The following is a 26,920-nucleotide window of genomic DNA, read 5'->3' as shown; positions in this document are numbered from 1 at the left end:
GTGTCTGTGTGTTACACTCCCTACGGCTGTCTGTGTGTTACACTCCTACTGCTGTGTGTGTTACACTCCATACTGCTGTGTGTGTTACACTCCATACTGCTGTGTCTGTGTGTTACACTCCCTACTGCTGTGTGTGTTACACTCCATACTGCTGTGTCTGTGTGGCTGTGTCTGTGTGTTACACTCTACTGCTGTGTCTGTGTGTTACACTCCCGGCTGTATGTGTTACACTCCATACCCTGTGTATGTGTGTGTTACACTCCATACGGCTGTGTGTATGTATGTTACACTCCCTACTGCTGTATGTGTTACACTCCCTACTGCTGTATGTGTTACACTCCCTACTGCTGTGTGTGTTACACTCCCTACGGCTGTATGTGTTACACTCCCTACGGCTGTGTGTGTATGTGTGTTACACTCCCTACGGCTGTATGTGTTACACTCCCTACGGCTGTGTGTGTTACACTACGGCTGTGTGTTACACTCCCTACGGCTGTATGTGTTACACTCCCTACGGCTGTGTGTGTTACACTCCCTACGGCTGTATGTGTTACACTCCCTACGGCTGTGTGTATACTGCTGTGTGTGTTACACTCCATACTGCTGTGTGTGTTACACTCCATACTGCTGTATGTGTTACACTCCCTACGGCTGTATGTGTCCCTACGGCTGTGTGTTACACTCCCTACGGCTGTATGTGTTACACTCCATACTGCTGTGTCTGTGTGTTACACTCCCTACTGCTGTGTGTGTGCTGTGTGTGTTACACTCCCTACTGCTGTGTGTTACACTCCTACTACTGGTCTGTGTGTTACACTCCCTACGGCTGTATGTGTTACACTCCCTACTGCTGTATGTGTTACACTCCCTACGGCTGTATGTGTTACCCTCCATACGGCTGTATGTGTTACACTCCCTACTGCTGTGTGTGTTACACTCCTACTGCTGTGTCTGTGTGTTACACTCCATACTGCTGTGTGTGTGTTACACTCCATACTGCTGTGTCTGTGTGTTACACTCGGCATGTGTTACACTGCTGTGTCCCTACGGCTGTGTGTGTTACACTCCCTACTGCTGTGTGTATGTATGTTACACTCCCTACTGCTGTATGTGTTACACTCCCTACGGCTGTATGTGTTACACTCCCTACGGCTGTGTGTATGTGTGTTACACTCCCTACGGCTGTATGTGTTACACTCCCTACGGCTGTGTGTATGTGTGTTACACTCCATACGGCTGTGTCTGTGTGTTACACTCCTACTGCTGTGTATGTGTGTTACACTCCATACTGCTGTGTGTATGTGTGTTACACTCCATACTGCTGTGTCTGTGTGTTACACTCCCTACTGCTGTGTCTGTGTGTTACACTCCCTACTGCTGTGTGTTACACTCCCTACTACTGTGTCTGTGTGCTACACTCCCTACTGCTGTGTCTGTGTGTTACACTCCCTACTGCTGTGTGTTACACTTCCTACTACTGTGTCTGTGTGCTACACTCCCTACTGCTGTGTCTGTGTGTTACACTCCCTACTGCTGTGTCTGTGTGTTACACTCCCTACTGCTGTGTGTTATACTCCCTACTGCTGTGTCTGTGTGTTACACTTCATACTGCTGTGTCTGTGTGTTACACTCCCTACTGCTGTGTCTGTGTGTTACACTCCATACTGCTGTGTCTGTGTTTTACATTCCCTACTGCTGTGTCTGTGTGTTACACTCCCTGCTGCTGTGTGTTACACTCCATACTGCTGTGTCTGTGTGTTACACTCCCTACTGCTGTGTCTGTGTGTTACACTCCCTACTGCTGTGTGTTACACTCCATTCTGCTGTGTCTGCGTGTTACACTCCCTACTGCTGTGTCTGTGTGTTACACTCCCTACTGCTGTGTGTTACACTCCATTCTGCTGTGTCTGTGTGTTACACTCCCTACTGCTTTGTCTGTGTGTTACACACCCTACTGTGTCTGTGTGTCTGTGTGTTACACTCCCTACTACTGTGTCTGTGTGCTACACTCCCTACTGCTGTGTCTGTGTGTTACACTCCCTACTGCTGTGTCTGTGTGTTACACTCCCTACTGCTGTGTGTTATACTCCATACTGCTGTGTCTGTGTGTTACACTCCCTACTGCTGTGTCTGTGTGTTACACTCCCTACTGCTGTGTCTGTGTGTTACACTCCATACTGCTGTGTCTGTGTTTTACATTCCCTACTGCTGTGTCTGTGTGTTACACTCCCTACTGCTGTGTGTTACACTCCATACTGCTGTGTCTGTGTGTTACACTCCCTACTGCTGTGTCTGTGTGTTACACACCCTACTGCTGTGTCTGTGTGTTACACTCCCTACTGCTTTGTGTGTTACACTCCCTACTGCTGTGTGTGTGTTACACTCCCTACTGCTGTGTCTGTGTGTTACACTCCCTACTGCTGTGTGTGTTACACTCCATACTGCTGTGTCTGTGTGTTACACTCCCTACTGCTGTGTCTGTGTGTTACACTCCCTACTGCTGTGTCTGTGTGTTACACTCCCTACTGCTGTATGTGTTACACTCCATACTGCTGTGTGTATGTGTGTTACACTCCATACGGCTGTGTGTATGTATGTTACACTCCCTACTGCTGTATGTGTTACACTCCCTACTGCTGTATGTGTTACACTCCCTACGGCTGTGTGTGTTACACTCCCTACGGCTGTGTGTGTTACACTCCCTACGGCTGTGTGTGTTACACTCCCTACGGCTGTGTGTGTTACACTCCCTACGGCTGTGTGTGTTACACTCCCTACGGCTGTATGTGTTACACTCCCTACGGCTGTGTGTGTTACACTCCCTACGGCTGTATGTCTTACACTCCCTACGGCTGTGTGTGTTACACTCCCTACGGCTGTATGTGTTACACTCCCTACTGCTGTATGTGTTACACTCCCTACGGCTGTGTGTGTTACACTCCATACTGCTGTGTGTGTTACACTCCATACTGCTGTGTGTGTTACACTCCATACTGCTGTATGTGTTACACTCCCTACGGCTGTATGTGTTACACTCCATACGGCTGTATGTGTTACACTCCCTACGGCTGTATGTGTTACACTCCCTACGGCTGTGTGTATGTGTGTTACACTCCATACGGCTGTGTGTATGTGTGTTACACTCCATACTGCTGTGTGTATGTGTGTTACACTCCATACTGCTGTGTGTATGTATGTTACACTCCATACTGCTGTGTGTGTTACACTCCATACTGCTGTGTGTACGTCTGCTATGTACTCTGGCTCCATACTGTACTATGGAGCCAGAGAGCGGATAGTCCGGCAGGAGAGAGTTGGAAAGAGAGGCCCTGGGATCTATCTGCCATGGATGGAGCTCCAAGTGTATCAGTCTGCCTGCCTGGGAATTATGGAGGCAATTAGGCCGGCTCACATCTCCAAGCAACTGGAACCGGATCAGCAGCCAGCCGTCCACTAATTGGACCATTGTCTCTGAAGAAAAGAGAAAAAGGGGAGAGGCAGGGAAGATAAGTGTGGGAGATTAATGTTTGGCCAAAAACAGATCTCAGAAGGCTGCTCAGTGCTCAGCCACTGCTTGGGCTTTTATTTATTTAATAAAGGGTGAGATCTGTTGATTAGTGTTTGGATGATAATGGGGCTGCGTCCGAAATGGCATCCTATTCCCTATATAGTGCACTACTTTTGACCAGAGCCCGGATGGACAAGTGCACTATGAAGTGCACGTCATGATTTTGGATGAAGACTGGGTGTCCTGAAACTGTTCTGTGAATTCTGATTTTGAATGAGTGTTACAACATCCCTGAAGGTTGGTCTGTATTCCCGGTCTTCCCATTCCCTGTCTGAAACAACACATAGTCTGACAATGGAATCATGGAAAGAGTCAGTTAGCTCTGGCCTCTCCCTCACACTCTGCTCTAATGCCCTCCTCTCACTCCCCCAGCTTTGGAAAATTCCTCAATGGGCAACAGCCATTTCCTTTATTTTAGGTTCACATTCTGCTCATAGGCCGACATCCTAAAATTGTCCTGCTTTACTTTTGTGGTGAATGGAAAGTCAGAGGATGAGTCATTCTGGGACGCACTGAACTCTTCAGAGAGAGCAACTGGGGAATATCTGTGTGTGTGTTTGTGTGTGTTACAGAGAGTGTCTGTTTCTCTCTCTCTCTGTGTGTGTGTGTGTGTGTGTGTGTGTGTGTGTGTGTGTGTGTGTGTGTGTGTGTTCTTGTGTCTGCATGCCCACTCACGTCCATGTGCGTGTATAAGTGTTGGTGAGGGGATGTCACAGCGAACCAGGGGGAGGAAACCAGGCCAACTGTCATGAGAGAGCTGGCGGTCAGACTTGACGTTCTGTCAGTGTACCTCTCTCTATCCCTCTCTCTCTCTCTCTCTCTCTCTCTATCGCTCTCTCTCTCTCTCTCTCTCCCTCTTTCTCTCTCTCTCTCTTTCTCTCTCTCTCTCTTTCTCTCTCTCTCTCTCTCTCTCTATCTCCCTCTTTCTCTCTCTCTCTCTCTCTCTCCATCTCCATCTCCATCTCCCTCTCTATCTCCCTCTCTATCTCCCTCTCTCTCTCTCTCTCCCTCTCCCTCTCCTCTCTCTCTCTCTCTCTCTCTCTCTCTCTCTCTCTCTCTCTCTCTCCCCACTCCTTCCCTCCTCCTCATCTCCTGTGCTGGATGATAACAGACACATGCCCCTCCCAGGCCACTCTGAGGCCACCACACTGCCACGTCTGCTTTGGTCACTGACTACAGCCTACAGTTGACTGCAGCTCGTCTGGTTATAAACCCACAACATGGACATTTTGTGTGTGTGTGTCATCCATCCCTATGAGGCCAATGACCATGTCGACAGCCCTGTAAGCTTTCCTAAAAATTGGGACAACCTCTAAACACAGGGGGAAATGTCTGCCACAAGCGAGCCACATCAGAACCAATGCTTTGTGGTTTCACAGTGCAGGTGAAAGAATAATGTTTGCAGGGAATGATTTAGATAGACGTGCCCTTTAGAAGTGTTTACAAAATATGTACATGACATCACTCCAAATGCAGTGTTAAAAGGCAAGGATGGTATTTTTGTCATTACATAGATTTATAAGCATTTTCAAGCTCCTACCCAGAAAAACGGGAACATTCCCATCATCAATACTTTCACATTTTAACTGAAAATGTACAATTATTTGTGTAAAACTAACAGTGAAATACAACTCAGACTCATCCTCTTTCCACAGATACACTGCTTTCCTTTCCACAGACCCACTGCTTTCCACACAATACTACTTTCCTTTCCACAGATACACTGCTTTCCTTTCCACAGATACACTGCTTTCCTTTCCACAGATACACTGCTTTCCTTTCCACAGATACTTTATCCTGCTAGGTATTCCTTTCCACAGATACACTGTCCTGCTTTGAGGGAGTTTGTTCCTTTCCAGACAGAGTTTTACACTGCTTTCCTTTCCAGGCCAGATACACTGCTTTACCTTTCCAGAGATGGTCACGGAAATACACTGCTTTCCTTTCCACAGATACACTGCTTTCCTTTCCACAGATACACTGCTTTCCTTTCCACAGATACACTGCTTTCCACAGATACACTGCTTTCCTTTCCAGAGATACACTGCTTTCCACAGACAACACCACTTTCCTTTCCACAGATACACTGCTTTCCACACAACACCACTTTCCTTTCCACAGATACACTGCTTTCCACACAACACCACTTTCCTTTCCACAGATACACTGCTTTCCACACAACACCACTTTCCTTTCTTTCCACAGATACACTGCTTTCCACACAACACCACTTTCCTTTTTCCACACAACACCACTTTCCTTTCCACAGATACACTGCTTTCCACACAACACCACTTTCCTTTCCACAGATACACTGCTTTCCACACAACACCACTTTCCTTTCCACAGATACACTGCTTTCCACACAACACCACTTTCCTTTCCACAGATACACTGCTTTCCACACAACACCACTTTCCTTTCCACAGATACACTGCTTTCCACACAACACCACTTTCCTTTCCACAGATACACTGCTTTCCACACAACACCACTTTCCTTTCCACAGATACACTGCTTTCCACACAACACCACTTTCCTTTCCACAGATACACTGCTTTCCACACAACACCACTTTCCTTTCCACAGATACACTGCTTTCACAACACAACACACACTTTCCACACAACACCACTTTCCTTTCCACAGATACACTGCTTTCCACACAACACCACTTTCCTTTCCACAGATACACTGCTTTCCACACAACACCACTTTCCTTTCCACAGATACACTGCTTTCCACACAACACCACTTTCCTTTCCACAGATACACTGCTTTCCACACAACACCACTTTCCTTTCCACAGATACACTGCTTTCCACACAACACCACTTTCCTTTCCACAGATACACTGCTTTCCACACAACACCACTTTCCTTTCCACAGATACACTGCTTTCCACACAACACTACTTTCCTTTCCACAGATACACTGCTTTCCACACAACACCACTTTCCTTTCCACAGATACACTGCTTTCCACACAACACTACTTTCCTTTCCACAGATACACTGCTTTCCACACAACACCACTTTCCTTTCCACAGATACACTGCTTTCCACACAACACCACTTTCCTTTCCACAGACCCACTTCTTTCCACACAACACCACTTTCCTTTCGACAAACCCACTTCTTTCCACACAACACTAGTTTCCTTTCCACAGACCCACTTCTTTCCACACAACACCACTTTCCTTTCGACAAACCCACTTCTTTCCACACAACACCACTTTCCTTTCCACAGACCCACTGCTTTCCACACAACACTACTTTCCTTTCCACAGATACACTGCTTTCCACACAACACTACTTTCCTTTCCACAGATACACTGCTTTCCACACAACACCACTTTCCTTTCGACAAACCCACTTCTTTCCACACAACACCACTTTCCTTTCCACAGACCCACTGCTTTCCACACAACACTACTTTCCTTTCCACAGATACACTGCTTTCCACACAACACCACTTTCCTTTCCACAGATACACTGCTTTCCACACAACACTACTTTCCTTTCCACAGATACACTGCTTTCCACACAACACTACTTTCCTTTCCACAGACCCACTTCTTTCCACACAACACTACTTTCCTTTCGACAGACCCACTTCTTTCCACACAACACTACTTTCCTTTCCACAGACCCACTTCTTTCCACACACCCACTACTTTCCTTTCCACACAAATAATCCCAAACTGGTCAAATATACATGTCACACTGTGTGGAGTGGTCTAGTTGTGATTAGCTATTGTGTAGAACTCCTTCCCTCAGCTGCACACCTGTTTTAAGGAGACCCCAATCAGGACCTTGAACAATGCCCATTTGAGCCAGAGGCCTTGAGTCAGAGGAAACACATGCAGTCATCCCCACGTCTGTGTGTAGTCATCCCAACGTGTGTTCCCCCTCTTCCTTTTCCTCTTCCCCTTCCTCTTCCTCTCGGCTCAGGGCCTGATAAGAGAGTGAGGAAAAACACAGGATGAAAGACAAGGCAGCCAGCCATGGGGGTGCAAGGTTTTCCAGCCACGTGGACTACAAGCTCTATGGAGCACAAAGGCATATTGTTCTCCTCAGAAACTCAAGGAAGCTGCTTTTGTGATTTTGTCAGGACATTTTCCTTAGCTGAGGAGAAACGGGGCCCTAGGTAGAGGTAGAGTGCCTGTGCAGTTTTATTGGTCTTGTTTAATGTTTTATGATTACGAGCTTGGGGCATGGGAGTAGAGGGAGAGAGAGAGGTCTCAGCCTTTTGCAATTATTTGCATGGGACGGGGGGCACACGACACCCTTTCAAGTGCTGCATCAAAGGAGTGTGGAACATTTGAAACTTGCCTTTGAGTAAAGTTGATAGACCCAGAACCACTCTCTGTTTGAATATACAGTATAAGGGACCCAAATAAGAACAATTCCAGTTAAACTTGGAAGTGATGTGGTACAATAATACAGACTGAAACTCCCTCAAATTAAAAGATGTGTTTAAATTCAGGTCAAATACATTTACACAACTTTTGATCCTGTATGTAATTGCAGATGATTACTATCCATGAGGAAACACAGGAGGGAGAGAGAGGAGATGGAGAGATGGAGGGATGGAGAGTAAGAGAGAGGGGAGAGTGAGAGGGGAGAGCAAGAGAGAGGGGAGAGCAAGAGAGAAAGGAGAGCAAGAGAGAGGGGAGAGTGAGAGGGGAGAGGGGAGAGCAAGAGAGAGGGGAGAGGGGAGAGCAAGAGAGAGGAGAGCAAGAGAGAGAGGAGAGCGAGAGAGAGGGGAGAGCGAGAGAGAGAGGAGAGCAAGAGAGAGGGGAGAGCAAGAGAGAGGGGAGAGTGAGAGAGAGAGGAGAGCGAGAGCAAAAGCCAAAGAAGCAGAGCGATAGAGAGAGAGACACAGTGACAAAGAGAGAGGCAGGCAGAAAGAGGCTGATTCCAGTAAACAGTGAGCCTGAATTGATGTTCAGTGAGATGGAAGAGGAGAAAAAAAAGAGGCTGCCATTCGAGATAAGCCACTGGGTTCCTCCTCAGACCTCTGTATGTTTACACTGAATTATTTAAGGCCTACAGTACAGCCAGCTGCTATAACAGCAGCCACATCACGTGAATGTGGACCAGCCACAAAAAGATAGCCATGTAAGCACCACTATTGGCTTTTTGAATCTCATTGATAGCGCTATAGTGCTCGTCAGCAATATCACAGATTGGCTATTTCATAGAATGTGTAGATGATAATGTTACAATGTACCGGATTAGATGTCAGTCCGTAGAAGATGTTGTTTTAAAATGAGAGGCCGTGGTGTGTTGCTTGAGGGCTTCTCTGTTTGGTAAGAGGATTTTGATAACAATATGTGTGGGTTGTGAGTAGCCTATAGTGTATAGTCAGGGAGAGAGAATGGAGAGGGATAAATGGTTGAACTACCTTTCACCCTTAAGACTCTTAACTTTGAATATTGAAATTCGCTTCATGGAGCCTGTGGTAATTTAGTATTTTCAGACTTTTAATAAAATACATGTCCTTATTGTTATTGTCGATGGGGCATCACTAAACCACTAGAGAGTATAGGGTTGAAGATAAACAATACAATGGTCATTACAGAATATTTCAACCATTCCTGCTAGTGCTCGATCTTATGTTCTCCACTGTAGAGGGAAGGGTCAGAATGCAGCTACAGTTCATTCCTAGCCCAGTGTGGGAAGCCTGTACATACTTCATACTTTTCAGCCAGTGTCCAGTGATCCTCCGCAGCCCACATCCCACAGCCATATTGTTATCCCTCTAGCAGTTTAGGAAATGGAAGATTGAGCTCAGCTGGTTTTGTAAAAAGGTTCCTAGAGGGAAGAGGCAGGAAGCATATGTGGGAGAGAGGGTAGGATGTGTGTGAGAGAGAGAGAGAGAGAGAGGGAGGGAGGGAGATATCGTTGGAGAGGGAGGATAGAGAGATAGGATTGGTAGAGAGAGAGAGTAGAAACACAGAGGTAGAGATAGCCATGCAGAGTGTGCTAGAGTGTGTGTATTTTACCATTTGACCCTTTGAGTACCTGTAACAGGGAGATAAGGTAAATAGAGCATTGTCTCTGGCCCTGTAGATAGCCACTGTAATTGCCTCATTTATCTGTGTGAGTTAGACTGGATTTAGACAGGGAACTTTTTTTCCAATGCTCTCCAGCTTAGTGTGACCCTTCACTGACCCTTGGTCCTCTGGAGGTCTGACCTCTGACCCTTGGATAAATAGGCCAGTCTTTAGAGCAAACAAACCTTTACAGATAATACCATTTCCTCACTATCTAGCCAAGCCAAACCATGTTGTGTGATTTTCACTACTCTTTCCAGCACATATTTTTTATTATAATGTTAAGCATTTCCATCAATAATTTCACAAAAAATGATATATATATGCCAGTGTACTATACTGTATGTACACGATAAAACAAACTGACATGGCCCGGTAACATAGATTTCCAAGATTTTCCTCTTGTAGGGCAATAACCGTGATTCTGATATCTGCTACAGACCACTTACTTTGTAAGCAGGCTGAGGGGTAGAAACTTGAGACAAGGATTCAACATATGAATAAGAGAACAAGCCCTGACCACCTCACTAAGTAGGCTGTTTGGCCGTTTAGGAGGCTCACTGCTGGAACCGGCTCAGAGTCCCTCTCAGTCAGAACATGCATTTGTTGAATAGCTCAGCAGCTAAACAACCATTTCAATTTGTTCAGCACAGTCTCTCCCTTTGTCTCCTTGCTTGTGGGCTTCAGTTTTACATTGACTTGTTACAGGCTGCTGCCAAACTCAACATGGACGTCGCAGCCAAGGGTTTGTACAGAGGGAGATTAAAGGAGAGGAGACACAGCCGTACCCAGTTTACCACCACTCTGGGGTATGAAAACAGAATCATATTGCCACAGTGGATTGTAACCATCCCGTTGTAAAGAGCTGTGTGTGTGTTCGACCTTTTGTATGTGTGTATGCAGGACGAGTGTGCATACGGTATGTGTTTATAGGTGTGTGTGAACTGTTCTATGCGTGTGGGTTGACCAGATGGTTAAATGTTTATGAGGCAGTATGCTCCTGGCTGTAGTGGGATCAGGACATTACATCCTGCCATTCTTAGGAGGGTCAGGGGAAGTCACTGTGGAAAGGACAGGGGGGCCTGTGTGTGTGAGCAACTGAGTATGAGTAATCCACACCTGGTGCCGTCCATGCCTGTTGGCTTGAATCAGAGAGAGGACATTTTGTACATTGTCATTCTGAAACATACATTTTTTTGAGTGAGAAATGTGCATCTGAATCTACCAAAATGTTCTGTTGTTGTTGTTGTTGTGTTGGTTGATTTGCTGTCCACTCACCTCCAGAATCAAAGGGCCTGGTGCAGAAGCACATCCCACAGCACTACAGGGGAAGTGAAGTTCAGGATGTATTTAGTTTCCCTCTCATTCATGCCCAACTAGTGAATGGCAATGGGAATGGGGATGAGCACACCGGGCATCCTCCTCAAAAGAAGGCAGAGGGATGTGGAGTGTTGTTGGAGCAAACAGGAACTAAAATAACACATTTGCACTCATTTCCTGTTGCCAGAGGGGCCACTTCCTGTGTCAAGCCACATATGCCACATGACCCTCTCAACCCTCATAACCCTCCATGCCCCCCCCCCCATACTACCCCCCCACGTCCCCCTCGCAGCTTACGTAGTGAATATTATCTTCCTGTGTTTAATGCATCTGCCTCCTCCTTATTGTGTCACTATTTTTTACCCAGCTTGCTGTAATATTTAGAGAAAGCAGAAGGGGGAAGGTCAGCAAAATACAACCATCCATCTTGCTGGGACTGGGACTGCACATAGCAGCATGGCAGGAAGACTGACTACTGTATGGATTGTGGTAGTGCTCATTTTTCTCAAATGGAATTGGAATTTTACAGTACAGTGGAGTACAATATAGAGCACATGGAAGTTCTACTATGGAATCAAAATGCCAGGAAGATATCAGTAGGGAATTTCATATTTTATATTAGAACTAAAAAGATAGCTGAGTCTGCATCAAAAATAACCTCCCGTAGGGCCTCCCGGGTGGCACAGTGGTCTAGGGCACTGCATCGCAGCGCCAGGCTCTGTCGCAGCCGGCCGCGACCGGGAGAGCCGTGGGGCGACGCACATTTGGCCTAGCGTCGTCCGGGTTAGGGTGTGCACGCTAACCAGGTCACCAGGTGCACAGTGTCTCCTCCGACACATTGGTGCTGGCTTCCGGGTTGGATGCGCTGTGTTAAGAAGCAGTGCGGCTTGTGTTACGGAGGACGCATGGCTTTTGACCTTCGTCTCTCCCGAGCCCGTACGGGAGTTGTAGCGATGAGACAAGTAACTACTAACAATTGGATACCACGAAAAGGGGGTAAAATACTTTTTTTTTAAAAATAACCTCCCATAACTACATGATAAGTAATCTCTGCAAGTAGACCTATATGATGAATGCCTCTCCTCCTACTATGAGTCCTAGCTCTGTTCCCCCTTTCCTAGCTTTATCCCCCCTTTCCTAGCTCTACCCTCTTTTCCTAGCTAAATCCCCCTTTCCTAGCTCTACCCCCCTTTCCTAGCTATATCCCCTCTTTCCTAGCTCTATTCCCCCTTTCCTAGCTCTATTCCCCCTTTACTAGCTCTATTCCCCCTTTCCTAGCTCTATTCCCCCTTTCCTAGCTCTATTCCCCCTTTACTAGCTCTATTCCCCTTTCCTAGCTCTATTCCCCCTTTCCTAGCTCTATTCCCCTTTCCTAGCTCTATTCCCCCTTTCCTAGCTCTATTCCCCCTTTACTAGCTCTATTCCCCTTTCCTAGCTCTATTCCCCTTTCCTAGCTCTATTCCCCCTTTCCTAGCTCTATTCCCCCTTTCCTAGCTCTATTCCCCTTTCCTAGCTCTATTCCCCCTTTCCTAGCTCTATTCCCCCTTTCCTAGCTCTATTCCCCTTTACTAGCTCTATTCCCCCTTTCCTAGCTCTATTCCCCTTTCCTAGCTCTATTCCCCCTTTACTAGCTCTATTCCCCCTTTCCCAGAGATGAGCTGGTATTTTTGCAGACCTCATATATTCTACGGTTTCTCATGGGGAATCTTCTGACTCCCATCTTCACTGTTTTGTGTTTCATTTCCTCCATTCTCTAGATGAAGTCTTGTGGGAGGAGGGCCTGGAAATGTTTACAACTTCCAGCAGCAGACGCAGATAGCTCTGGGAGTTGTGTACACACACACACACACACACACACACACACACACACACACACACACACACACACACACACACACACACACACACACACACACACACACACACCGCATCAGTCTAACACATAAAGGCCTAGGAGGTCTCTTTACTGCGAATGATGGATTATCTCCTTCTATCATCTTGGTTAATTAAATTACCTGTTTTTTTAATCAGCCATCCACCACAGGGCTTAGGCATGTTAAAATAATAACCGCTGTGTCGTAATTTCACTTTACCCAACACACTAATTTTAGGACTGTTATTACGCTGTAAAGAAAAGGCATGGGGAACATATTTCATGAACTAATTTAGCTGTGGTCATCATCCTACTGCCATCCATGTCCATTGTTGTGTTAGGGGGGCCATAACATGTTGAACTTTAATCGATTCAAGGTATATATTTTTTAATAGAATGATGATGATGATTCAATGAATGAAATGCTCCAGCTTAGGTTTGGTACATTTTATTGTTCAAATAAATAATGAATAAATTCCAAAAGTCTTGATACAGTGTTTGCATTCAAGGTCAGGATTTGATATAAGGAATTATACTGTGACATTGAGGGGGTCAAATGTCCATTTAAGGGACCTCCTACAGTATGTGTGCACACACTCTATTACAAACAGCATAAGTGTAATGACATTCATCCTACAAAGTGACATGTATTCTTGGCTGCCAAGGGAAGCCAGCCAGACTTCCTAAAACAAATTCACAATAAAAAAAGAAACAAACATATTCCTTCAATTCGAAAGAGGCTGAATCTATTTCACCAGAGAAAGTTTCCGAACGAGACAAACAGCGCCCCTCTGTCTTAGTATCTGTAGCCCATGTATCTGATACTGTCTGGCCAAAAAGTGTATGACATGTCACATTCCTTTTGGCCAGACAGCATCAGATACATGGGCTACAGATACTAAGACAGGGGGGCACTGTTTCACTCACTTTGATGTTTTCTTCGGTGGGATTGATGAGACTTGCTGTCGGTCAAAACTATCTATATATTCAGAGACAACCTACCAGATCTCAGAATGTCTGGGGGGGGGGGGGGGCATTACAGTTTATGCCAGACATGACATTTTATTTAGTTCTGCATAGTGGACACTACAGGCCTGTACTGGACAATGAGGTTTTGTTGGTCAGGGGAAGTGGCTGACATGGACCTCCAGAGAGATATCTGGGAATATGCAGCCAGCCAATTCATCACATTTCTGTTTATTCCTGATGGGAGAGATGATGAGTCAGTAGCTATAGGTTTCTGTAGTACAGTCACTGACACAACACAGCAGCTGTGTTGAGCAGTGATGAATAAGATTAGAACCTGCTTATTCACTTCGTTTTATCGCTCACTGTAGCTGGACAAGTTTGGATTAGTATGCTCGGAAATGTCACACCCGATCAGTGATAACAGTTCATTGTTTTGGATCAGAGCCATGTTATGCCAAGCAGCTCTTAGCTCTCCTAAATGTATACTTCAAGTTAAATGCTTGCAGGATGTCTTAATATGCACATACAGTTGAAGTCGGAGGTTTACATACACCTTAGCCAAATACATTTCAACTCAGTTTTTCACAATTCCTGACATTTAATCCTAGAAAGAATTCCCTGTCGTAGGTCAATTAGGATCACCACTTTATTTTAAGAATGTGAAATGTCAGAATAATAGTAGAGAGAATAATTTACTTCAGTTTTTATTTATTTCATCACATTCCCAGTGGGTCAGAAGTTTACATACACTCAATTAGTACTTGGTAGTATTGCCTTTAAACTGTTTAACTTGGGTCAAACATTTCAGGTCGCCTTCCACAAGCTTCCCACAATAAGTTGGGTGAATTTTGGCCCATTCCTCCAGACAGAGCTGGTGTAAATGAGTCAGGTTTGTAGGCCTCCTTGCTCGCACACGCTTTTTCAGTTCTGCCCACAAATTTTCTATAGGTTTGAAGTCAGGGCTTTGTGATGGCCACTCCAAAACCTTGACTTTGTTGTCCTTAAGTCATTTTGCCACAACTTTGGAAGTATGCTTGGGATCATTGTCCATTTGGAAGACCCATTTGCGATCAAGCTTTAACTTCCTGACTGATGTCTTGAGATGTTGCTTCAATATATCCACATAATTTTGCAGTGCCAGGCGTGTCCCCCTGCTTAAGCCAGTACATGTCCAGGCCCGTCTGAAGTTTGCTAGAGAGCATTTGGATGATCCAGAAGAAGATTGGGAGAATGTCATATGGTCAGATGAAACCAAAATAAAACTTTTTTGTAAAAACTCAACTCATCGTGTTTGGAAGACAAAGAATGCTGAGTTGCATCCAAAGAACACCACACCTACTGTGAAGCATGGGGGTGGAGACATCATGCTTTGGGGCTGTTTTTCTGCAAAGGGACCAGGACGACTGATCCGTGTAAAGGAAAGAATGAATGGGGCCATGTATCGTGAGATTTTGAGTGAAAACCTCCTTCCATCAGCAAGGGCATTGAAGATGAAACGTGGCTGGGTCTTTCAGCATGACAATGATCCCAAACACACCGCCCGGGCAACGAAGTAGTGGCTTCGTAAGAAGCATTTCAAGGTCCTGGAGTGGCCTAGCCAGTCTCCAGATCTCAACCCCATAGAAAATCTTTGGAGGGAGTTGAAAGTCCGTTGCCCAGCAACAGCCCCAAAACATCACTGCTCTAGAGGAGATCTGCATGGAGGAATGGGCCAAAATACCAGCAACAGTGTGTGAAAAACTTGTGAAGACTTACAGAAAACGTTTGACCTCTGTCATTGCCAACAAAGGGTATATAACAAAGTATTGAGATAAACTTTTGTTATTTTAATACTTATTTTCCACCATAATTTGCAAATAAATTTATTAAAAATCCTACAATGTGATTTTCTGGATTTTTTTTCTCATTTTGTCTGTCATGGTTGAAGTGTACCTATGATGAAAATTACAGGCCTCTCTCATCTTTTTAAGTGTGAGAACTTGCACGATTGGTGGCTGACTAAATACTTTTTTGCCCCACTGTAGATACTTTTGTACCTGTTTCCTCCAGCATCTTCACAAGGTCCTTTGCTGTTGTTCTGGGATTGATTTGCACTTTTCTCACCAAAGTATGTTCATCTCTAGGAGACAGAACGCGTCTCCTTCCTGAGCGGTATGACGGCTGCGTGGTTCCATGGCGTTTATACTTGCGTACTATTGTTTGTACAGATGAACGTGGTACATTCAGGCGTTTGGAAATTGCACCCAAGGATGAACCAGACTTGTGGAGGTCTACAATTTATTTTCTGAGGTCTTGGCTGATTTCTTTGATTTTCCCATGATGTCAAGCAAAGAGGCACTGAATTTGAAGGTAGGCCTTGAAATACATCCACAGGTACACCTCCAATTGACTCAAATGATGTCAATTAGCCTATCAGAAGCTTCTAAAGCGATGACATCATTTTCTGGAATTTTCCAAGCTGTTTAAAGGCACAGTCAAATTAATGTATGTAAACTTCTGACCCACTGGAATTGTGATACAGTGAATTATAAGTGAAATAATATGTCTGTAAACAATTGTTGGGAAAATTGCTTGTGTCATGCACAAAGTAGATGTCCTAACCGACTTGCCAAAACTATAGTTTGTTAACAAGAAATTTGTGGTGTGGTTGAAAAACTAGTTTTAATGACTCGAACCTGAGTGTATGTAAAGGTCCGACTTCAACTGTATTTCCCCTACATAGGCGAAGGGAAGGGGCATTGGAAAATGTTTTTTTAATGGCTGGCTGTAAAAGAATGTCAAGTGGGCAGTTGATGCGTAAGCAACATCATAAACCATGTGGTCATGGCACTTAACAGGAAGACAACGACGTAGCTAGAATGTCAGAGACGTGAAGACCTGACCTAGAGTGCCTCCCAAATGGCACCCTATTCCCTATACAGTGCACTTCTTTTGACCAGGGCTCATGGGCCTATTTGGGATGCAGACCTACTGTTGAAACTACTGGCTTGATGACAGTGTCCATTTCAATTAGGGAAATTAGCAATGACTGAGAAATCTGACAGCAAAATCTCCTCTCTCACCAAGGGACATTTACTGAATTGATATGCTGTATAAGACCCCTTTTCTTCTACATAATTGCTCCCTAATTATCCATTAGTTATTCGATTACCCCTTTTAATCTGAAAGTCATGGGCGCGGGATGGGCTGGCTCTGTAAATGGCGGCTCAGGCTCAGTCATTGATGAGTTAGTAACTGCCCTAATTAAGGAATATGTTACTCACACACTGAACCCCTGAGAGACATTTTACATGTTGGTGGGCCATAGATATTCATGAGATTCTCTCATTTGTAATAATAAAGCTCGGAATTGCGGGGGAAATGGTTCTATGGTTATGGCGGTCGCTCTCTCTCTCTCTCTCTCTCTCTAACGACTAAACCTTATTTCTCAGTCAGCCATTACCTAGTCAGAATAATGTGCTGCTCTGCACAATGGAAGTGGTTTGAGCGCCGTTGCAAGGAGCCATTGTTAGGCTGTATTCCTCATTCTTAGATATAGTCAGAGGTCTTTATAATGAGACTCCACTCTCAGAGAAGAGGTTAGGAGTTACACTGTATGGGAGCAGCGAGGTGTTTCTACACTAAAGTATATCAATGGTCATTTGTTGTCGGTTGTAAACGCATGCAGCAGAAACACAAAATGCCAGCCAGAGCCAGATTCTACCATTTATTACACATACTGTATTACATTCTTAAATAAAAATGCTCCACTGAACAGTTCTTGCATAGATATCTTACAATACCAATTTAAAAAAGAATTATGAAACAGACCAGTAACAAAAATAAAGTTTTCTTCTTCCTTAATAAAGAACATTACCATACTAACATCATATAATACAAATAATAATATTTTTCAACACTTTGTACAGCAAAAATAAAAACAAGGAGAAAAAGAACCCAAGAGAAAACTGAAAAGGAAATGACCATGACAATGACAGGAGGAAGGGAGGCAGGAGGGAAGGAGGAGGTGTGAGGAGGGAGGGAAGGAGGAGGGGTGAGGAGGGAGGGAAGGAGCAGGGGTGAGGAGGGAGGGAAGGAGGAGGGGTGAGGAGGGGTAGGGAGGGAAGGAGCAGGGGTGAGGAGGGGTAGGGAGGGAAGGAGGAGGGAGGGAAGGTGGAGGGGTGAGGAGGGAGGGAAGGAGAAGGGGTAGGGAGGGAGGGAAGGAGGAGGGGTGAGGAGGGAGGGAAGGAGCAGGGGTGAGGAGGGAGGGAAGGAGGAGGGGTAGGGAGGGAGGGAAGGAGGAGGGGTGAGGGAGGGAGAGAAGGAGGAGGGGTGAGGGAGGGAGGAGGGGTGAGGGAGGGAAGAAGGAGGGTTGAGGGAGGGAGGGAATGAGCAGGGGTGAGGAGGGGGAAGGGGGTCAGGAGGGGTGAGGAGGGAGGGAAGGAGGGGTGAGGAGGGAGGAAGGGAGGCAGGAGGGTTGAGGAGGGAGGGAGGGAAGGAGCAGGGGTGAGGAGGGAGGGAAGGAGGAGGGGTGAGGAGGGAGGGAAGGAGGGAAGGAGCAGGGGTGAGGAGGGAGGGAAGGAGGAGGGGTGAGGAGGGAGGAAGGGAGCAGGGGTGAGGAGGAAGGGAAGGAGGAGGGTTGAGGGAGGGAGGGAGGGAGGCAGGAGGGGTGAGGAGGGAGGGAAGGAGCGGGGATAAGGAGGGAGGAAGGGAGGGTGGGAGGGATGGAGGGAAGGAAGGAGGAAGGGAAGGCGTGAGGGAGGGGTGGAAGAGCAGAGGGTGAGGGGTCAGGGTCTGGTAGGAAGGAGAGGTGATGTTGTTGTTGGCATTATAGAGCCCCTGCAGAAGGAGTAAATGACAGAGGTGACAATGGAACAGGTGTTCCCACTGTGTCACTGGGCTTCCACAGATGTACCAGGTGTAGAGGCTGGACTGGGACTAGACTACCTTGTGGAGGCTCAGCCGTACTGGAGACGGTCTGAGAAAAGCACTGGTGGGTTTAGTTCTGCTCTACAGGCTGAGGTGTGTTGTTGGCTGGGTGGGTGCCCCAATAGAATTAGATTGGAATTTGAGTAATTCTATTTCTATGTGTGGCCCCTTGACTGAGGATAGTTATTACAGCTACACATCCTGGTTCTGTCTGTCTGGCCATGAGACTCTCCACTTAGCAGAGGATAAATAGAATATAAAGTCAAGTACTCTAACTCACCTCCTGAACTTGACACATGTCCAACACCCCATGAAGACAAAGCCATAGAGATGAATCAACATTTATCAAGATGTATCTTCCACTAACAGCACATGTCAGAGTGTGATGCCTGGGCCCCAGAAATGGATGGATAAGGATTGGGGGACAAAGGGAAAGAAGGGGTGAGGTGGAGGGATACAGAGACAGGGGGGAAGAGTTTTGTCAATCCCTTATATACTGACACATCAAATATGGACAAACACAGCAGATACAGACACACTCCCTGATGCAGATGTACAACAAAAAGAACCACGAGTTTCAACATCCCAAACAGGACCAAATTAGTCACCTGTTACATGGCAATGAACAGAACCCCTTGAACCGTCAAAACAACTGTCCAACATTATCTTACCATGCCCAGTTGCCATTGGCTGTTTAATGACAGTAGAGGGCCTATATCATGCTAATAACCTATTAGTGTGATTGGCTAAAAACTAAAAAGGAGCTACCTTATTGGTTCTTGTGGTTAAGTGCATCAGGAAGTGTCACAACATGTTATGTGGATATTTGACATTTGAGTGCTCCAACAGACTATGCTAGCATTAAGTAAGTAGGTACACTATGGAGTGTGCGCAGTAAGTTCATGTAGTGAAATGGTATGCTTGAGAAGATAGAACAACAGGAACATTAAAAGAGTGTGTGAGATGTATGTAGGAGTCGAAATGCTGAAGCACTGTTGCCTAGTAGTGCACAATACCCTTTAAGTTCCACCTAAAGTGTTGTGGTTAAAATGGGTCTAACAGTAGGTCTAACGACTAATGTCTAATGTCTATGGACATTCTAGTGGCCTACAGAACTGTTATCAGACCCACTGTAAACCAGACACTACCCATACGAGCTCATTGAGTTGAAGAGCTACTAATGTATCTATCTACAAAGCTGCCAGAAGCCTCACCAAAGTGACAACCCTACCTCATGGGGACCGAACGTGTGAGGCTTCAAGTTTCGGGAATGCTTAAGGTAGGTGTATGATGCAATCGTTCTTGGGATGGTTTTCGCAGGCAACAGTTAACCTAACAGAGACTCGACGGTCCACCTCAGACATGACAGTTTGAAATATTACACTCCACTGTACTATGTTGCACTGTACTAAGAAGCTAATTGAACTAAGTCTACATTAGAATTGGTAGGCTGCTAGTTAAGTCACCCTTGAATTGGGCACCCTAAAGAGACTACACAACCATATTTTACAACCATGAATGGACCATGAGTTCGGCCACACTGAACACCAGACAAGAGATTGTAATGCAGGAAGAAGGTGGGTCAGGGTTGGGTCAGGGTTGTGGAAGGGGGGGAATAATGGTGGAATAGTAGCGGACAGTAAAACAAGTTCATTCTTTCTTTCTCTCGCTCTCTCTTACTCTCTCTCTATTTTCATTCACAGCAGTTTACTTGTGAATCTGCAAATCTTTGGGCGAAAGTGTATACGTGTGCGTTCAGCGTTCCTGCAGTTGATTGTGCATGGATCACTTCTGTGGGGTTATAGAGAGAGGGAGAGATGGAGAGAGGGATAGAGGGCTATTAGAATGGCACTTGTAGAGTGCAGAAGGAGGGGGAGTGGGGGGGTTGTGTTGTAAATAGCTATAAGGGCCTGTAGGATTAATCATAATCTCATTTTAATCGCTAATCCATGAGATAAAAAGCACGGCTAATTTCATCATCATTTGGTTAATCCCTGGGGTAAACATTTTTTTTCTCTTTGTCAAAAAATATCTCTTCAATTTCGATCACTTTCTCAAATAAATATATATCTCTCTGGCTTTACGATAAGCTGCTGCTAATGTACTCTTGTTTGTTCTGTGGCAGATTCCACACTGGTTTCATAACAGTACTGTGGACCGTTGAAATGAAACCATTTTGGCTCGCGGTCCCTGATGTTTTTTCCCCCAGATCTGTTTCCCTGTGACCAAAAGCCTTTCTCATTAGTGGAGTGCGACTGGAGAGACTAGAGGAGCCTCCACAGAGTAGCCTGCTGCGCTAATGCTAATCAGAGCTGTGGGATACTAGTGGACAGGAAACTATACAGAGGAGCATCTCCATAACAGCAAGCAGTGTTTTAACAGGCGAGGGAAAGGGAAAGGGGCCTAGCTAGCTTCTTCTGGTGAGAATGCCACAGGACTGAAATAGAATAGGACTTTTCATTTGAAGTGAGGTTTTAGACCTATCAGTGTATACGCAAGAGGACTAAAGTTGGGCTAATTTGAATTTAAACTGTGTGCTGCTATCTTTTTAGCATGCAGGCCTGTTACGGGCTAAATTACCATGACCATAGTATCCATTTTCTGTTACCCCGCAGGCTTTGCTGCAGTGGAAGCCGTAGAAACGGCTACAACCAGAAGTGAACGTCTACTAGAACATAAGAGTGCTTGAAGAGTTTTCATGTTTTTGAACCTATTTGAAGTGCCAGGGAAGTGCATGGTGTATGGTTTTTTGAGTTTGAGTGTTTGTTTTTACATCATTCAGCTCTATGATCCCAAATGAATGTGATTTGTGTGGTTCGTCAAGAAAAGAAAATGTCAGAAACAAAACTAAAACAAATACATTATTGTCAGCTAATGTTAGACAGATTATAGGCTCCCCTAAAGTGAATGAATCAACCAACATACAGTACAATCCCAGTCTCCCACACTGTTAATTTCAAACCAGTCTACTGGTAGTAGTATTCTTTCTCACAATGCAGATTAGATTCACAATGTACCCTAAGGATGTGCCGTGCTATAACTCGCATTGGGACACACACAGACATACCATTGCAATTCCGGCAAAAAGTGCCACAAACAAACCCCATATGATTGTACGTTGAAGGGGAGGGGGGGGGGCGTAATAGAAACAAATCCCCCTGCATTTCTCAAATTTTGGCATTACCTTGCATCATCCACCATGGCAATAAAAAAATTATCACTGTAGCGTTAAAACAAAACAAAACAAGAAGAAAGAAGTTCCAACTAAAAAGTGGACGCAAAACACAAAGATCATCTTAATCTCTTGTTTCACGTCTTTTTGTTGCCGAGACACTGTGTTTGTGTTTGTAGAGAAAGAGCTGCAGCTGCGCCAGTGGTGCCAATAGGCCTGGTGTGGAGGCGGTCCACTTCCCAGATACCGGTGTGTTCTGTTCCAGACCCTGCCTGGCTCCAGGGTAGTTCTATGCTGGACGTTTTTGGTATTGATTTTTCGGAGCTCCACCGGCCCACCTGAGGGCAGCTCTGGGATCGTCTGTGAGATTCTGGCATGGCTGATACATAAACGTTACTATAGAGACAGTAATGGCATCTTCTCTGATAAAGCAGCCATTACAACTTGTGTGAGGAGGCCAGAGCGGGTGTGTATGCGAGAGGGGAAGGAAGTGGTACAGTAATAGTGACAGTATTAGTGATAGTGGTGTTGGTATTAATGCCCTGATTGCAAGGGTATGTAGGACTTCATAGATCTGGGGCATACAGGTGAGGAATCTGGTCCCATGGTGTAGAAGCTGATTGTTAACATACAGAGACTGAGAGACCTAGGCCTGATTTGTGGTGATTGATTGAACATGAGAACAAGCTTGTTTTCTCATTTCAAAGCCATTACCTCCAGCGGAATAAGATAGTCTTTTACAAAACAACAATTGCAAAAAATCTTACAGAGAAAAATTTGGAGCAGAATAAATAATTCCGGGAAGCGATCTGAGTGTGTGTGTGAGAGGCTGCCATGCAGTGTTTCGTTTTCCAACTCTGTTCATTAACTAAATCATTATTTGAGTCTTATCTCAAAAGTGGAGCCATGAGCAAAGAAACTGTTCTGTGTGTCGTTGTATTTGTGTCTGTATGGTGTGAGTGTGTGAGAGACAGATTTTTACATTTTTTTATTCAGTATTTTTATGCAGGTTTTTTTTCTCCTTTGTATTCTTTTTTTTCAGTTTTTGTTGTATACTTTATAAAAAAAAAGCACAGATAACATTGAAAAAGTCAGTGCAGACAATGGATACGAAACAGGCAAGTCTCTCTGGGCTGATGAGGCCATGTTGTCCTTTCTACTACCCAGAGTGTTGGGTGTCTTTAGTCCCAGGTTCATGTTCAGTAGCCTATCAAGTTCCTAGTCTCCCAAATAGGGTGTGTGGTCACAGCAGACCAGCCTCCCAGGCCCCTCCCCCGCCATACTGGAGGAGGTAGGGGGTTCCAAGGTGTATTTCCACCATCCACACAAACAAAGCAAAAATACCATTTCCAGTTTTATGTTGTGTTTTGGCCCTGGTTTGGTGCTGATGCCTCGAAGGTCACGCCAAGGTTTGTTTTTAGTATCACACAGGAGAAAAACACAGAGTGGAAAACAGAGGTCCTTCTCTTTCATTTCAGGCCAACAATACAAATCCTTTTTCTTTCAGAGTTTCTTGTGATTTCTTTTTATTTAATTTTTTTATCTCCTTAACTGTCAGTGCTAAATAGCAGGTACTGAGTTTAGCCTGTGTTTACGGGCCAGGGTGCGTTCGTTCGATGTTCCTCCCTTCCTGCCATATGTGCACAATCTTTCTCGTTTGTACTTAAAATGTTTTAGTTTTTTTCATTCAGTACATTTTTAAGAAATTTCAGCTGAAAGAAAACAGACCATCATTCTTAATAATAATAGTAATAATTAATTGTCTTTAAAAAACAAAGGCAAGAAAGTGTCGCTGCGCATTTGTTAGTTGTTGCCTGTGAGGTGGCAGGAGTGAAGCTGAGCGAGAAGAGCAGAGCGCCTCCTACAGGAGAGCCTGAGAGATCCACAGCAAGGTGCCTGTGGGTCACAGAGCTCACTCTCTGGAAGTGTCAGACCCTACTCCCACAGACAGGCGGCGCCACTGGCGGATTGCCCACTAGTTCCATTGGTCTCCCTCGTCTCGCTATTTTGGCATTGTTGTTATTTCACACGGTATAGCTTGCTGAGGGTTGACATATAGCTGAAGTTTGTGGGTTCCTATACAAGAGACACAAATTGGGATGGGGTTGGGAAACAGCACACCAGAATAAAATGGCCAATAGTTATTGTTGGTTTGTGTGGCCCATTGTTACTTCTGCAAGTCACTGACGTTTGGCGTGTCAAAGGGAAGCAGTTCATAATTCTGGGTGAACCATTTCCTTTCCCAAGTTGCTCCATAGTTTAAATGTACAGAAAAGAAACATTGGAGTGTAAATGGGTCGTAACTGGATTAGCGGATTGGTTTGGCAGTGTGAGTTCCCAACCCTGATTGGACAAGGCATGGCTAATCGGATGACACGATGAAAGAGAATTGGTTGTAGACTGTTGAGTAGAAGTGTGAATCATGGAAGTGTGAATAAAAAAAACAAGCTGCTCCTCGACTCTTTCACTCCATCACTCCATCCGTCCTCGCCGACCAGCCGTCTGTCTGGAGTCGTGGCGTCCGTCTATCCAGCGTGTCATCTCCCATAGTGCTTTGCTCCTGGTGTCAGGTCTTAGGTGGGTCTCTGAGGGCAGGGTCAGCCTCTGGATGGTGAGAGCTGAAGCTGCTGTGTGGTTCGTCTTCCATCCTGCTTACTTATTCTCTCCTTCTATCTCTCCTTCTCCCTCTCTTCTTCCTCGCTCTCCTCCTCTCGCTCCCTTAGATGTGCCTCTTCATGTGCAGGGCCAAGTGGTCTGACCTGGAGAAACACCTGGAGAGAAGGAAAAAAAGAGAGGTTGTCAAAATCTACTCATTAACAGTTGGCATGTTAAATGCATGTCATGTGCAACCAGAGAACAAAAAACTCTAGACCACCTTTACTCCACATACAGAGACTCATAGCAAGCTCTCCCTCGCCCTCCATTTGGCAAATCTGACCATAACTCTATCCTCCTGATTCCTGCTTACAAGCAAAAACTAAAGCAAGAAGTACCAGTGACTCACTCAATAAGGAAGTGGTCAGATGACACAGATGCTAAGCTAAGACTGTTTTGCTAGCACAGACTGGAATATGTTCTGGGATTCTTCTGATGGCATTGAGGAGTATATCTCATCAGTCACTGGCTTCATCAATAAGTGCATCGATGATGTCGTCCCCACAGTGACCATATGTACATACCCCAACCAGAAACCATGGATTACAGGCAACATCCGCACTGAGCTAAAGGGTAGAGCTGCTGCTTTCAAGGAGCTGGACTCTAACCCGGATGCTTATAAGAAATCCTGCTATACCTTCCTGACGAACCATCAAACAGGCAAAGCGCCCATTCAGGACTAAGATCGAATCGTACTACACTGGGTCCGATGCTCGTCGGATGTGGCAGGTCTTGCAAACTATTATGGACTACAAAGGGAAGAACAGCAATGAGCTGCCCAGTGACATGAGTCTACCAGATGAGCTAAATAACTTCTATGCTCGCTTCGAGGCAAGCAACACTGAAGCATGCATGAGATCATCAGCTGCTCCGGACGACTGTGTGATCACTCTCTCAGTAACCAATGTGAGTAAGACCTTTAAACAGGTCAACATTCACAAGGCCGCAGGGCGTGTACTCCGAGCATGCGCTGACCAACCGGTAAGTCTCTTCACTGACATTTTCAACATGTCCCTGACTGAGTCTGTAATACCTACATGTTCCAAACAGACCACCATAGTCCCTGTGCCCAAGAACACAAAGGTAATCTGCCTAAATTACTACCAACCCGTAGCACTCACGTCTATAGCCATGAAGTGCTTTGAAAGGCTGGTCATGGCTCACATCAACACCATTATCCCAGAAACCCTAGACCCACTCCAATTTACATACTGCCCCAACAGATCCACAGATGATGCCATCTCTGTTGCACTCCACACTGCCCTTTCCCACCTGGACAAAAGGAACACCTATGTGAGAATGCTATTCATTTATCCAAATTCCTTGGTGTCCACATCACCAACAAACTAACATGGTCCAAACACACCAAGACAGTCATGAAGAGGGCACAACAAAGCTTATTCCCGCTCAGGAGACTGAAAAGATTTACCATGGGTCCTCAGATCCTCTAAAGGTTCTACAGCTGCACCATCGAGAGCATCCTGACCGGTTGCATCATAGCCTGATATGGTAACTGCTCGGCCTCCGACGGAAATGCCCTACAGAGGGTAGTGTGTACGGCCCAGTACAAGGGGCCAAGCTTCCTGCCATCCAGGACCTCTATACCAGGTGGTGTCAGAGGAAGGCCCAGTACAAGGGGCCAAGCCTCCTGCCATCCAGGACCTCTATACCAGGTGGTGTCAGAGGAAGGCCCAAAAAATGTCCAAAGACTCCAGCCACCCTAGTCATAGAATGTTCTCTCTGCTACCGCACGGCAAGCGGTACCGGAACACCAAGTCTAGGTCCAAAAGGCTTCTAAACAGCTTCTACTCCCAAGCCATAAGACTCCTGAACTGCTAATCAAATGGCTACCCGGACTATTTGCATTGTCCCCCACCCCCATTTTTACGCTGCTACTCTCTGTTTATTATCCATGCATAGTCGCGTTTACCTCTACCTACATGTACATATTACCTCAATTACCTCGACTAATCTGTGACCCCGCACATTGACTCTGTACCAGTACCCCCTGTATATAGCCTCCACATTGACTCTGTACCAGTACCCCCTGTATATAGCCTCGCTACTGTTATTTTATTGTTGCTCTTTCATTTGTTCTTATTTTTCTATTTGTCTCATTTTATTTTAAATGTTTTAATTAAGTTTTTTTTATTTTTTACTTCAGTTTATTTTGGTAAATACTTTCTTAACACTTTTGTTCTTAAAACTGCATTGTGGGTTAAGCGCTTGTAAGAAAGCATTTCACTGTACGGTCTCCACCTGTTGTATTCGGCACACGTGACAAATCAAATTTGATTTGATTTTGATCAATAGACAGTAGGTACAAATGGTTACGCATTCAGAAAGGTAGTCGGGAGGCATGACTGATCTGTGCCTTTAGCTAGATGGATGCCC

At 45.3% G+C, this 26,920-nt stretch overlaps 1 protein-coding gene across 1 annotated transcript in view; it reads right to left on the bottom strand.

Annotated features, from left to right (window-relative positions):
- Window positions 1–17,484: 17,484 nt before the first annotated feature.
- The window catches only part of klf7b (Kruppel-like factor 7b), a 95,423-nt gene continuing 85,987 nt past the window's right edge, over window positions 17,485–26,920 (bottom strand). The window contains exon 4 of the mRNA XM_029635816.2: window positions 17,485–24,642. Within this exon, the coding sequence (XP_029491676.1) occupies window positions 24,591–24,642 (52 nt within the window). The 3' untranslated portion in view covers window positions 17,485–24,590. The remainder of the gene's footprint in view (window positions 24,643–26,920) is intronic.

Source organism: Oncorhynchus nerka, linkage group LG3 (assembly GCF_034236695.1).
Source record: "Oncorhynchus nerka isolate Pitt River linkage group LG3, Oner_Uvic_2.0, whole genome shotgun sequence".
NCBI classification, from domain to species: Eukaryota; Metazoa; Chordata; class Actinopteri; order Salmoniformes; family Salmonidae; genus Oncorhynchus; species Oncorhynchus nerka.
This window is presented reverse-complemented; position numbering and strand designations above follow the sequence as displayed.